Below are 15284 nucleotides of genomic sequence, written 5' to 3' on the forward strand. Positions count from 1 at the left end.
CATCCGCCTTAGGGAGAGGGTCCGCTCATTTGGTTAAAAACTCTTGCTTTGAATTGAGAAAAAAGGGCACTTTGCTGAGCAATGTTCCTTCTAAAGCAAGCTATACATTTAGGTATTCCATATACATTTTGCTTCAAACACTTATCAGTTTAACATGAAAACAGAGTGACCACTGCTTTGTGTAGCTAACATACTAAACAACGATTTCTGTCCTGAAAGACGCTTCCTATTGGGTTCAAAAACATAGAAAACCCTTCGCCTGCGTTGTCTATGGGCAGCAAAGGGGTTAATCATTTTGCAACACTTGCCCCGCCCATTCAGCTGTGTGTGCGGAAGTACTGGCGCAGCTCCGCCTGCTCATGGGGAATGATGCACTTGTGATTAGGCTCGGTCGCGATCGGTGTTGGTTTTCAGCCCTTCCTGGTTTGTCTGCTAAATTGTGTGGCGGAAGTGCCAGTCCAGCCTTGTAGTGGTGGCATTTTGTGTTAATATCAGTTCCATCGGTGGAAATACTTTTTATAGAACTAAATCGGGATAAGGGCAGCTGCTTAATAATTCAGAATTTATTTGTGTAGCATGTCCTGATATTTGCTTATCGGCAGTGGGTGTGCTACCCAATTAGGCCCTGCCTATATTTTTTTGCTTTTCCATAATAATAATAACAGTAGCAGGCCAGCCTTATCATGCTTTCCCGAGGCTTCTCACTGCTAGGGAACTTGCTGCTGTGTGGTATGTGTTTGGGCACAGGCTGGCTGGCACAAGATGGGGTTATACATTCTGATCTGTTGCCCCAGTACATGTGGGCAGAAGAACTATCTCTTTCCTTGCTGCCTTCTTACTCCTTAGCTCCAGGACTTTCCAAGGACTCCGATATCTGCCTTCGCCTTCTGGCTGAATTTGCCAACCATAGTGCTAGCCTGAGCAGTTGCCTGGTGTATAATGCCAGGCCAGTCCGACTCTGCCAGCACTGCTACACTGAATATGTGCAACTTCAAACAACCATGCAAAGCATTGAGGCTCCTCTGCAGGTTAGTTATTGGGGGCTGGTGGGTGTGAGTATAAGATCACTTTTTATGAGTCTTATTTACTTTTATGTGTTTACTAGAGTACTAATCCTTAAATTCACATTTCTTCTGTCACCATGTTGATATTCTACTGTAAGATCCCTGTAAAAGGACATAGGAAAATATTATAAATACTGTTTCTTGTGTGAAGAATCACATTTTAAGGTTATAATGTGATGAAAATTGAAAAAAGTCCATGGCCACTTAGCAGTAGTAGTTATGTTGGTGGATCCTATTAGTCTGCTTTTTGGCATATCTTTATGCCACTCCTATTTTTCATGGGAAATGTGTCACATGAATCAGCACATGGGTCTTGTTTATTTCAGCCTCTTCTCCAGTGGCTAGATCATCCACAGTTCAGTCATTCTCAACCAAAAACAATATTTGGGAGGCCTTGTACAGGTATGGGATCCCGTATCCGGAAACCCGTTATCCAGAAAGTTCCAAATTACGGAAAGGCCATCTCCCAAAGACTCCATTATAAGCAAATAATTCTAATTTTTAAAAATGATTTTCTTTTTCCCTGTACAGTACTTGATCCCAACTAAGATATAGTTAATCCTTATTGGAGGCAAAACAAGCCTACTGGGTTTATTCAATATTTAAATGATTTTTAACAGACTTAAGTTATGGAGATCCAAATTACGGAAAGGTCCCTTATCCCGAAAACCCCAGGTCCCAAGCATGCTGGATAATAGGTCCCATACCTGTACTTGCATTTTGAGTCACTGCATGAGAGATATCCCATAATGACAAAGCTGAAAGGCCAAAGTCCACCTCCGGTACAAATTTGAGGCTGTGACCAGTGTGTTTGCCTTAATTGCACAATTTGTGTTAAGTCAAATATTTCAAGTGACATCTAACTACTTGTAGAACAGACAAAAATGCAAAGATATAATGGTGGTATGCCTGGGGCTAATTAATGTAACGCTGGCCATACACTGAACGATCTTTGCCAGATATGCCCACCTTGGCCCTCGGCCAAATGATTGGAATCACGTTGATGGGATTCAGGCCATCTGGGCGAGGACCAAATCAATGAACAAGGAGCTCCTCGCCCCAATGGCATTTTTAAATCTGCCCGATCGACATTTCCATCCAGATATTGGCCACGCAGGCCATACATGGGGCAATAAGCTATGCTGGCACCAGCCTGTTACCTTGTCTGCACCAAGAAGCATAGTCTCTGCCCTGTGCTTATGCACAGGCTGAGAATCTGCCTTGTGTGGCAATAGCCTTAAGGGCTCTGGACACGGGGAGATTAGTCGCCCCCAACAAATCTCCCTTGTGGCAGGCGACTAATCTCCCTGAAATGCCATCCCACCGGCGAAAATGTAAATCGCCAGTGGGGATGGCATACGCGGCGCCGCGATTTCCCCGAAAGTTGCCTTGATTAGCGGGCGACTAATCTCCCCGTGTGCAGAGCCCTAAGTAGAGTACTGCTAATATGACCTGGCAGCATGAGGCTGGCAAATAAAATATACTTAAGTAAACATCCTTATCTCAAAGATTGCAGCATGGCTAGTATTCTGACAATCTATAAAATAAAGCAAGAGTGCAGGCCAACTCAGTAAATCCCTTTGAAGGCATGGAATGGCTTAGTTAGTAACCTGATACTAGATGAAGGTTAAAATCATCTCTTTAACTACTCTGCTCCTTCTTTACCCTAGACCAGTGATCCCCAACCAGTGACTCATGAGCAACATGTTGCTCTTCACCTCCTTTGATGTTGCTCCCAGCGTCTTCAAAGTAGGTGCTCATTTTTAAATATCTGGCTTGGAGGCAAATTTTGGAATCACAGAGACACAGGTTTACTCCGAGCAGAGCCTCCTGCATGTTATCAATCCACATGGGGCTACCAAGTAGCCAATCATAGTCCTTATTTAGAATCCCCAAAGAACTTTTTTTATGCTTTTGTGGCTCACCAACACTTTTTACATCTGAGTGTGGCTCACAAGTAAAATAAGGTTGGGGATCCCTGCCCTAGACCTTTGGCTAAATAGAATTAGCATAGCTGTGCCAGAGTATATTTGTGAAAAGTTACAAAAGGGTGTAAGCTTTTTCTCTGTTGTCACTGTAAACAATTACACAGTATATACATTTTATACAGTATATTGTTTTTCCTCAGCTTATCTCCAAATTTATTTTCCTCTGGTAATGTTAGATCTGGCATTTTGATCACCATTATTAAAACACAATTGATATAACTCCCCTTCTGCATGAGTGTTTCCTAGCTTATGGGCAGGATTCCATTGTAGAATGACGGGAAGTTGCAGTTTTGTGCCTATTGCTCTGCACTATTTGTTAAAAAAATAAGGATATGCAATACCATAACAAGAATTTTTTTCCACTTCTTCCAGTAAGTCATGCCTCTCTTACTTATACATCTAGAAATATACAAATATCAAGTAGTGGTGCATTTCCTCTTATTAAAAAGCAGAAACTGGAATAACTCATAATTTGAGACTTCCCCATCTGAAAAATATCATCTGCATTTAGAGAAGTTTACTCCTGTTGATGGACATTTGTACAGGTTGCTACACACAATTAATGCTGTTATGTAAATTAGTATGTAGTTGAGGGTATGCATTTACAGGAGAAACAGCATGACATTTTCTTTAGTACTGTACAATAACATGGAGGTCTTTAAGCGGTTTTGCAAACTTGTAGGTTTCAGGGATTTTTAGTATGCAGCCTTACAAAAGCTGCAATGTGAATAAAAAACATTGAAATGTTTAGTGATATTAACCCTTATCTTTACTTATACATTACACATTTAATTTATCTCTCCTGCAGAATGGTACAGTCAGCTGTGCTGCCAGTCTCCTGCAGTCTGACAGAGTTCAAGTAATTGTGATTCTGAATGACTTTTTTGAGCAGACATGGGAAGAATCAAAGTGTTCACGTAGGTATACAATGCTGATATACTGATTTTAAGTACAAAGAAATAAAAAATACAAGTGTTGTATATACCGTAATAATTTGTTAAAATGGCATTATGTCTCTTGCTCAACGTAAATTCAACTGACACTCCTTATGCTAAACATACTTTATGCCTATTGTATTGTGAAGTATGCATGTAGAATACCAGTATACATCTCCCTAATTTCTCCCTCTATTGTGATTGTTTTATTAGCAGGCGTTTATTATGCAGGGGCATTTGTGCACTGGGATTCTAATAATCAACCTCACAAGGACCAATCATGGAGAGGCTTCAGTTTCCCTGTTTCCTTTGTTTAGCTTAAGAAGTAACAAAAATCATAGATTTTCATGATTAAAACAAGAAGCAAAATTTGTGTTTGGCACAAGACCCATTCACTAAACTCATTATGAACAAAGGGATGTGCTGCCCATTTAAGAATTAGTTAATAGAGCTTCTCCAGCGGGATCCTGCATTGAAATCTGTTTTTTAAAGTGCAAACAGAATTTTATATATTTAATTTTGAAATTTCACATGAGACTAGCCAAATTTTCCATTTCCCAGGGTGCCACAGCCATGTGACTTGTGCTCTGATAAACTTCAGTCACACTTTACTGCTGCGCTTGGAGTGTTCTGCGATCAGCAGAACAGTGGGAAGTTAGCAAGATAGCAGCTCCACCGTTATTGTGTTCTTTCCCAGTCAGTTCTCAAGGCAGTACACAAGTTTAAAATGGAGTGGCTATCAAGAGCCACACTAGTGCCACAACCCGCAGCTATCAAGAGTCGCATGCCCACAAAATCAAAACAATCGTAGAGAGTGCGGCCAATGCCGCTTACAAGTAAAGGGGTGGCTATCGTGAGCCATTGCTGGGTCTGACCACATAGTGTCCGGCTAAATTAAATTGGCTCCTGTGCATTCTATACTGGGCTATGCTCTTTGTTAAATTACTTTAAATATGGTAATGATTTGAGAATGAGTAGCATCCGGAATTTATTTAATTAAGTGTGATTTTAATCAACTTATTTATGGACAATCAATTCGGGTCTCATGTGGAGTGTGTGATTTTAACTATATTGATTTAGTAATAAAAGTTAAATTTAGTACTTTGCCTTAAAACTTATTTCCCTTTTTGATTATTCATTAGTTGCTGGCATTTCTAAGTAACAGCATCTTTAGCCCGCTACTGAGCATGTTCCCAGACTGACTCTTTTCAAGTCTAATATAGAGTAATTTTCACAAGTTGATAAGACACTGATATACACTAGTTTAGTCACTAGTCACCCCAAATGAAACCTTACTTTAAGTAAGGATTTTTAGAAGGCATGTAAAAAGCGCAGGGCCAGATTCTATTCAGTGAGAAAAAGTACTCATGGTTTATCATATGAACTTATAGATGAGATTCAGTTTGAGAAGAAAAACATTTCTCAATTTAGTTGCAGTTTTTTTCCCATAGACTTCAGTAGAGTTTTTCACATGATAAACTGTGCAATGTTTTAATTAGTTTGTATCTCATCAATTAGTTTTCTTGTGATAGACCTTGTTCTCCCTGAATTAAATCTCGCTCATTATTTGTTAATGTATATAATAACTTTATTCTCTGCTATTACACAATCCTGCTAAAGGCCTAATATCTGCATAGAATATGATTTTATTCAGGTTTGTCACATGACTCACTGAAACTTGTGTGTTTCATTTCGGCCTTGTGCTTTTATATGGCCATGGAACTTATCAGTGATATTCCTATATTTTACAACAGGTACATTATACATATATATAATGTTATTTTTACATTACTTTCTTAAGTGGTAGGCTTTTATCTACATGTGTGTAAATGTTTGTTTGCTTTCTTTTCCTTCCTGTTGGTGGAACTGAAAATAGTAGGTTTCAAAGGTTTATGTGCAGATCTCATAAATTATGTTGTTTTGCGGTGTATCTATAATAATAATGTTGCTTTTTTCTCCTGTTCTACCCCAGAGTGCTTACAGAATCAAAGCCAAAGCTTGCTGAATACCACAAGTGAATTCATGGAAATGTTTCTCAGTCTAGGAACTTGTTTTAATTTGAGCAGGAAGGTAATAAAAGATCTTTTTAAAATCCCAACAGAATGCTAATGCAGAAATGTTTGTGAACCATGTTAGACAAAAAGAAAACAAAGATAATCTTTAGTATGGTATCTATTCTTCGAGACTGTGTCAATAGTCATTAAAAAAATTGATGGTGCGCACATAGTCAGTTGTGAACGAATAGCTTTGTAGACAGTTTGGTCATGTGTATGACTGGTCAGCGGAATAAGACCTTGAAATACATGGAAAATGTTGGCAGTGGCAGACTGATTTTTTTTTTTTTTTTCCATTGTTGATTAATATCTTATGGGATCACATGACATTGTACATTATTGTCTAAGGCTAAAGTCACACCTGCGTTTTCTCTGCCAGCAGCATAATGCCAGTGCACTCTAATCTGCCCCATGGCAGTAAGAACTGACATGAATGGCATCCAGCTGTCAGTGCACACAGTGGATTTTGGCCTGAAAATGATATTTTTTGGGCCAAAATCTAGGCTATTTGTGTACAGACAGGTTGTTACCATTCCTGTCAGTGATTACTGCTATGGGCAATTAAAAACACCACTGTAGAAAACAGTGCTGTTTGCCTACGGCTCTAACACACTTTGTCATATTTATGAAAAAAATAGTTCAGGGGCATTTCACAGCTTGTATGGGGTTTTTAGGGGCAATTTAAAGGGTAAAAATAAAATAAAAAGTCTACACCAGTAAATCGAGAGCTGAGGAATTCTCTGGGGGACTGTGGGACTGTTTTCACACAGATGAATATGCCTGTTAGCCTGATGGCCATAGTGTTTAGTACATAGGCAAAATTAAACTGAAGATCAGGACTAAGTTGTTTAACATCATTTTAGAAAATTACACATTATTAAGTATGGAAGTTTACCCAGCTTTGCCAAAAATACCACCTTCATATGAGCCGGTCTACTCTTTGTAGAAAATATTTAAATAAGCATAACTTATTTGTTATGTATTTGCTTTTCTTAAATTTATTTGCTGTATAGAGTATTTACTTTATTTTCTCTTTTTTTTTAATAACTGTTTTTAGGAGCCAACAGTTGTATCACAGCAAGGCAACTTTTCTAGCATTTGCAGAAATTGCAGTAAGAATTACAGAGAACTTAATGATCTTTACAGCAAACTAGAAAAGGAAAAGGCTTTGTGCATTGACTTGGAAGATGCAGTAAGTATTGGCATGCCTGTAATAACAATATATATATACAAAATAATGAGACCAAGAGGCAAGAAATTATTGCTCTGTGAGGCTACAATGTAACTGTTATTTTCATTTTTATTACATCTTCTTAGGTCCTATCCTATTCATCTTCCAGTATTTCATTCAGATCAATGCCTAGTTACTAGGGTACATTAGACCCAGAACCAGTTAGCTACAAAAACAGCTACATAAGTAACCATTAAAAAACAAAGAAGAAATTGTATATTTCATATTGTCTTAGAATATCAGTCTACACATACTAAAAGTTAATTTCAAGGATTATTGTATGGTAGTTTTAAAAGAAAAGGAAAGCTAAAATCACATAGGGGTGACAAGTTGTTAGGAACCCATCCCCTCAGTGATTCTAGGCACTTACTTCCTACATGCTGGCTAGTACAGTGAAACATCACTTATACATATACATTGTGATCCCACATAGTGTGCATGTGTATTAGTACAGGTATGGGACCTGTTATCCAGAATGCTCAGGACTTGGGGTTTTCCATATAGGGGAACTTTTCATAATTTGGATCTCCATACCTTAAAGGGGAACTATCATGAAATTTCAATGCAAACCATAGAAAGTTTGTCAAAACAAATATTTTCTTATATATGATTTTTTTTTTTTTTTTTTTTAAACTACCATTGTGAAGTTAATAGATGAAGTTCACTGCATCCAAAGCTTTCTGCAACTTTTCTTACTAACTACTGGCTGGATACCAAAATTGTCGCCAACAATTGTGCCTATTAAACATACAGAACTGAATGATGACTTCACAAGGAAACGCTGCAAGCAGTGGATAAAAAAGGAGAGTTGATTTGTCAGTACAAGTGCTCTTACTATTGGTGGAGTTGGTGACAATATTTTGGCAGCCAGCCAGTAGTTACTAAGGAAAGTTGCAGAAAGCTGTGGATTCAGTAAACCTCATTTATTATCGTCACAATGATACCAAATTTAAAAAAAAAAAAATCATGTTTACAAAAAATATTTGTTTTCACATAAGCTTTTTATGCTCTGCATTTAAATTTCATGATAGTTCCCCATTAAATCCACTAATTTTTTTTTATATAAACATTAAACAAACCCAATAGGGTTGTTTTGCCTCAAATAAGGATTACTTATATCTTGCAAGGTACTGCTTTATTACAGAGAAAAAGGAAATCATTTTTAGAAATTCGAATTATTTGATTATAATAGAGTCTATGGGAGATGGCCTTCCTGTCATTTGGGACGTTCTGGATAAAGGGGTTATCCTGTACACATACATAAAACAACAAGAAAAGGCGGCACTGTACACATACATAGGCACAGTTTTCAAGAATCTTGCTATTATATGTTTCCAAACATAATATACTGAAAAATTGAACTGATTAAAGCTCTAATTTTATTATTCCCTATTTTTTCAATTGGATTATCAATATCCCTTGTATTTTTGTCTTTTTAGATGAACAGCACCCGCATTCTTTGGAGCAAAACCTTCAACTGCACAGTACCTTGCACTGACACTGTTCCAGTTATTGCAGTTTCTGCATTTATTCTTTTTCTGCCAATAATTTTCTATCTCAGCAGCTACTTACACTCCGAACAAAAGAAGCGCAAGCTCATTTTCCGTAAGTGTTCTTTATTAGTTCAAAAAAAACTGAAGAAGTTAGTACTGCTCTACTTCCTGAAATAGATTTCTATTATACGTGTGTTATAGGTGTGTTCACTGTTGCTCTGTGAAACAGTGTTGAAATTGTTTTGAAAAATAGTTTTGTTTTTTTTATATTATTGCAATATATAGTTTAAATGCATATCATGTCCACCTTACCAGGGAAGTTTTGCACTAGATTTTGGAACATTTAGTTTTCGTTCACACAAGGGGCATTTCACTAGGAGAATTATGTACTTTTATTTTTATTTATTTTTTTTTTTTAAAGAAGAACCTAAACTTTTTAAATGTGCCTGATATTTTTTTCGTGTGTAATTGCACTTCTGTAACAAGATTCTCTGTAACATTCTACATTGCTAAATAATGTACAATTTAGAGAAATTCATGATATAGAGAAATATATCAAAACTTTTTTATATCCCTTTGCACACTGCATATACATAGAAAGCCCAGAACAATAAAAACATACTAATGCTATATGTGTTTAGTACATCCAGTACTCAATCAAATAACATATAATTTACATATACGGTAATCATGTAACAAGGAACTTCTGTGATTTCATAAACTCCCAGGAGACCTGTAAAATGCACTTGGACAGACTCACATGATAAAAACATAACTGGTTAATTCCCAGGATATGATATGTATAGGTATATGCTAAATATAGACCCACTATATATTAATAGAAATCTAACCAATGAATTGTTAATATCAAAGACTCCCGACTGTCAAGCATGTAAGCTAAAAACCCATTTAGCTTTTTTCTCAGCAAAATGTACTTTCATCTCAACTTCATGTAGGAGCAGTAACTTTCTCAGTATTTATATATATATTTTCCTCATAAATAAATTCATATTTAAACTTCCCGTCTCCATCTTTTAAAATCTACATAAATTCAACATATTGCTGTTGGTCACCCTTCCAAATAAAAAGCAAATCATCAGCATATCTGTTTTACAGCATTATATTTCCCATGTGTCTGTTCTCACTTCTAAAGATGCAAAGCTTCCCTACAACCCATGTACAGGTTGGTGAAGAACCATTATTACAGAGAATATATTCAGCCAGACAGATACTGCTTTTAATAGCATCTGGAAAATGGCTTAGAATGATATTTTCTTTCATTATGCAGGGTATGGAATCTGTTATCCGAAAACCTGTTATTCAGAAAGCTCTGAATTACAAATTCCATAGACTCCATTTTGATCAAATAATTCACATTTTTACTTTTTCTTTGTAATAAAAACAGTACCTTGTACAGAATAATCCAATTGGGTTTAATTAATTTGTTTAAATAATTTTTTAGTAGACATAGGGGCACATTCATGAAAGTACGAGTTTGAATACCGAAATGGGAAAAATTCGGATTAGATACGATAATTTCTGATGATCGCAAATATCACAAAAATGCTTACGAAAAATCAGAAAAAAAAGTCGCGTACAAAAAAGTCACGCAAAGATATGAAAATGTTGCAGAAAATACACACAATACGACCAAATACGAATTTTTTGTATTTCGTACCTGTCGTACTTTAATAAATGTGCTCCTTAAGGTATGGAGATCAAAATTATGGAGAGACACCTTATCTGGAAGAGCCCAGGTCCCAAGCATTTTTGATAACCAGTCCAAAACCTGTACAAACAAAGCAATTTTTCAATGGAGATCCGCTTTAATGATGCAGACATATATATGTGAATGCTTATAAGTAATTTGGATGGTTTTTCTGACACCTTTAATGGAATAATGGCAAAGCTAAATGTTAGTTCTAAATATGGCTTAACAGTTTGACATAACAATGACAATGTATCCGCACAACAACAGGAATAATTATTTTGCTTTCTTTTACAGCAAACCGCATAAAGTCAAATGCCAGCGCAGTGAATATTCAGGATAAATGTAACTGAACTTTAAAACCTTTACATAAAAAGTCTTTGCACTGTACAGAAATGGAAACTTGTGTGAAGGTGAAGCGTTAAAGAAAGCCACACAGGTGTTTATCTATACAGTATCAGAAGGAGCCAAGACTCAAACATTGCTGTCAGTGACCAAGCAAAGAGAATACTGTAACCACTCGTACTATATGTGCTGCTGAAAGATTGAAGACTTTATTTTTTTTTTTTACTGGGTTAAAACTAGTATCTGTTTATTGAAGTAATTCTTCCAGTCACATCCAGAATGATTTTTGCAAGGTTGTGGTTCTGCAAGGCTCATGGCACATAGATTTTCATTCTACAGCTAGGCTTAGGAACTTCTCTGTTAATTGAAAACACTGCTGGAGAATACACCCTGGGGCATATTTATTACAATCTGTAAGCCAATATCACCGCCGATGTTGCCCATAGCAACCAATCAGATCTTTGCTTTTGTTTTCAAGCTTGTAGGTGACCATTCAAATCTAATTGCTGATATGTTGCTGTGGGCAAAATCACTGATGTTGGCTTACGCACTATAATAAATATGGCCCTAAGAAGAGCCTAAGAATTACTTCATAACTTTCATTTCCCCATCCCTGAACTTACAAAGCCACTGTAGTTTATTTGTACTGAAGGAGAATGTATAAATACTTTCCTCTTGCTTTGTGTTACCTGAAGTGCTGCTGACTCTGCTGGCAGATTCAGACACTTTTCTAACTTTTCTAACCACCCCTTAACAGCCACTAAATATTTACCCCAGATATTCCTACAGCAGTAGCACCCCACCCTTTCCTTATAGTTATATACATTTGTACAGCGATATCTTATGAAACTGTGGTAGCATAGCTATTTCCCAATGCTTAGAACAATGCAATATGTTACTTGTATTTTAGAGTCCCTTTTCAGAAAGACCTTAGTAATGGTGGTTTGATATAAGGTACTGTGCAAAATACTTTGCTGTTATGTACACAAAGGAGAGAACTACATTATAAAAATTCACAACATATGAAGGGCAACAGTTTTTCAGTAGCTGCACTTCCCCAGTTCTGAGAAGTTTCTCCACCATGAATTTGTCTTTTTTTTTTTTCTATGAAAAGAAAACATTTGTTTACTTTGATATAAGAGCAAACCTTTCCTGTATACATCTTGGATCTACAACCTGTTTCTTATAGCTATTGTAGAGCAGTTCCTAGTTTTAGTTCATGAAAATCCAGAGCGCCTCGGGGTGCCTTTGCTCAGTATTCAAAACCCACTTGAACTCCTTATTTATTAAAAATATATATTTTTAAAACAATTCTTTAACTTAAAAGGTCAAGGATGTTGGGAAAAGCTGTTTTTTTACATTGGCAATCGGATATTTTAAATGCCATGACAATTTCGTTTTTTGTATTTTGTTCCTCTTTGTGCACAACATGATCATCTTAAACAGGAGATGAATGTTGTGAATTGGTTATTGTTTTTGGTTAGTGTGCTCCAGTTGGATTAGATCAGCTGCTGCCTGCCATGCAGTCTCTGCAAGCATTACCTTGATTTGGTGAATCATATGATTGAGAGCCGTTGAAAGCAATCTTTCATTTATGCTAATAAAAGCTGGGTTTATATCTGCCAAGTTGCGGAATGACGGCTTTTGAGTCCGTAATCAGTGGCTTTTTAAACACATTCATGCTAAGTAGGTCTGAAAGTCATTACTGCAGGATAGGGCAGTTAAGCGCTTTAAAAGACAAGCAGCTTTCATTTACGTTCTGAGCTTTGTAGCCAATTAAAATAATTGCAGTTTTTTTAACACTGCAAAAAAGTTAATACTTTTAAGTTTTCTACTTTGTCAAGAAATAAATTGTATTTCTATTTAAAAAGTGCATTTTTGTTTTGTCCTAATGTTATGTTTTTTGCACTTTAATGTGCATATATTTGGCTATTTCCAAACTGCACTGTCATTTTTTTCTTCTCCATAATGAGTAATATGTAAGAGTGTTCTATGATTCCAAGAAAATACACAATAGCAAATATACTTAAAGGGGTGGTTCACCTTTTAGCTAACTTTTAGTATGTTTTACAATGTACTATTCCTAGCAACTTTGCAGTTCATCTTCATTGTTTATTTTCTATAGTTTCTAAATTATTTGCCTTTTTTGTCTACATCTTTCCAGCTTTCACATTGGGGGTCACTGACCCCACTAGCCAAAAAACTTTTTCTCTTTGAGGCTACAACTTCATTTTTATTATTTTTTATTTCAAATATTTTTATTTAGTCCCTCTCTTACTCATATTCCAATCTCTCATGGACTCCACTGCCAGGTTGCTAAGGTAAACAAGACCCTAGCAACAAGATAGCTACTGAAAAACTACAAAAAATAAAAACCAACTGCAAATTATCTCAGAATACTAAAAGTTAATCTCAAGGTGAGCAACCCCTTTAAATATTTTTATCCAAGAAAAAAAAGCTTGAATAAAGCTAAAGTTAAAGCTTTATATAGATGTCAATAGGAATTACCTGAAGATTTCAAGCATCCTTATTTTTTCCTAGTTTATTAAAAAAAAGTTTATTTTTTAGCCTTACTGAAATTGAATGGAATAAAGTGATTTTTGTTTGTGTATGCCTTTTTTTCTTCAGAAAATTCTACCAATATTTTTCTGTCCAAGTTCTTTCTGTAAATATGCTAGTGCTTGAGAATAAAACGCTTGCTATTGAAAAAAGTGTGAGTTTGTTTTTTTTCTGCAATGTTTTTTTTTCCTGCAAATTTGAAAACTGACAAATCTGCCTCCCAGTGGCATCCTGATGACAATCCCATGTGGATTGAAATGCGTAGATAGTAGGTTTAAATAAATGTTTGACTTTTCGTGTGGATAGGGCCTGGCCAGAATAAGGGCTTTTGGCAGAGCCAAAATACACCAACATGTCAGTCCACGCAGCCTAGTTAGTCAAATCTGGCCATACTGTGTAGAACAGGTGTCATGTCAGCCTTTGTTGACCATATATGCAGCCCAGCAAACCATGTTTTGTACCCCCCCCAACCCACTGCTCCATGCAAATATGTATTTGAACTTTGTGTAAAGCTCCAAACTGGAAAAGATCTTGAATTGTATGGTTTGTTGCTAACAATACTGCAGTAGCCTTAAGGTGGCCACACACGTGGCGATCTGACGATGTTTGTGCGACCATCGGTCGCACGAAACATCGTCAGATCCACCACACAACGTTCAGGGCTGAAACAGCAGATAAGGAGGTAGAAACAATAGGATTTCTGCCTCCTGCTGAGTCAGCCCTGACGGCAGATTTTGGTCAGGCGCCTTCTATGGCCCCCGATCAAAATTTTCTAACCTGCCCGATCGGCGAGTCGACCGATTTCAGCAGCTTCCTGCGATATCTGTCGAATCGCCGACATGCCATACACGCACCGAATATCGTACGAAACGAGGTTTCGTACAATATTATCGGTGCGTTTATGGCCAGCTTTACCCCCTGTGATCCAGTTGGTGGCCGTCAGATTATCTCAGTTGTTTTTGCCAGTGTGGCTCATTGAGAATAAACCCCAACACAGATACAACCATAAAACATTCCTATCAATGCACAAACCTATATGGTGGTAGGGGGCCAGACTGCTGTTTTTCTTTAATCATTTTAATCAAGTCTAGGAGACCACACTACTTATCTAGGTATCTGCAGCTCTGCCATTACTTGCAACACTAAAAGAGTCAATAACTAAAATAGAGGGACTAATGTCTCACCTTAAATTTATATGAAGGGCTAATGATTATTTGCCCAAACCACTAATCAATGAACAACAACAATAGAAAATAGAGTTGATTATCAAACTTAAAAATGAAATGATAAATGGAGCCAAGTCATAGATAAGCGTATTGGGCTGGTGGGGGAGTCTGTTTGGGAATCTATGTACTTGAAATGCCAGGGCCTATTTTAAATTCCATGTTCCATCCTGGGTACTTTGTTTAACTGGACTTTCTTAACATCTCTGTACTAGCGGTTACTTTGAGAACCATATTGTATCTGACACTGATTAATAAGGTACTGTGCATAATGTCTGCAGTAGTAAATCTACATCAGTCCCGCTTAAACAACTGTAGGATTAGTTAGGCTGTGATATTACTGAAAAGGATTAATATTAAAAGTTGGGATTTGAGGTAGAAATATTCCCCGTGAGACAGATCCGTAAAAGAGCATTTACAAATATATTAGCATTGTACTTTATAATTCCTTACTGATAGCAGCAGCGTTACTCGGGTTGTGTTGCTCTGTCTGACATAAGTTCAATAAGCTTCTATCATTGTGTAAAATTCACTAAAGCAAAAACATACCAATGTTTAATGGAAAGCAATGGACATTTTCTGATAATGCTCCGTGATACGACAAAACCTATCACTGCCAATCAAATGCTATAAAATAGAGAAGGAATCCAGATCCAGGGATTGTTCACCTTAAATTTAACTTTT

At 36.7% G+C, this 15284-nt stretch overlaps 1 protein-coding gene across 1 annotated transcript; it reads left to right on the plus strand.

The window, feature by feature from the left end:
• Positions 1 to 385: 385 nt before the first annotated feature.
• ostm1 (osteopetrosis associated transmembrane protein 1) lies at positions 386 to 13529 on the plus strand. Its single transcript, NM_001079114.1, is given in 6 exon segments — positions 386 to 1028; positions 3861 to 3969; positions 5960 to 6057; positions 7099 to 7233; positions 8712 to 8877; positions 10771 to 13529. Coding segments are annotated over 6 exon segments (795 nt in total). The 5' UTR covers positions 386 to 797; the 3' UTR covers positions 10827 to 13529.
• Positions 13530 to 15284: the final 1755 nt, after the last annotated feature.

The sequence above is a fragment of the Xenopus tropicalis genome, chromosome 5 (assembly GCF_000004195.4).
Source record: "Xenopus tropicalis strain Nigerian chromosome 5, UCB_Xtro_10.0, whole genome shotgun sequence".
In the NCBI taxonomy this organism is placed as follows: domain Eukaryota; kingdom Metazoa; phylum Chordata; class Amphibia; order Anura; family Pipidae; genus Xenopus; species Xenopus tropicalis.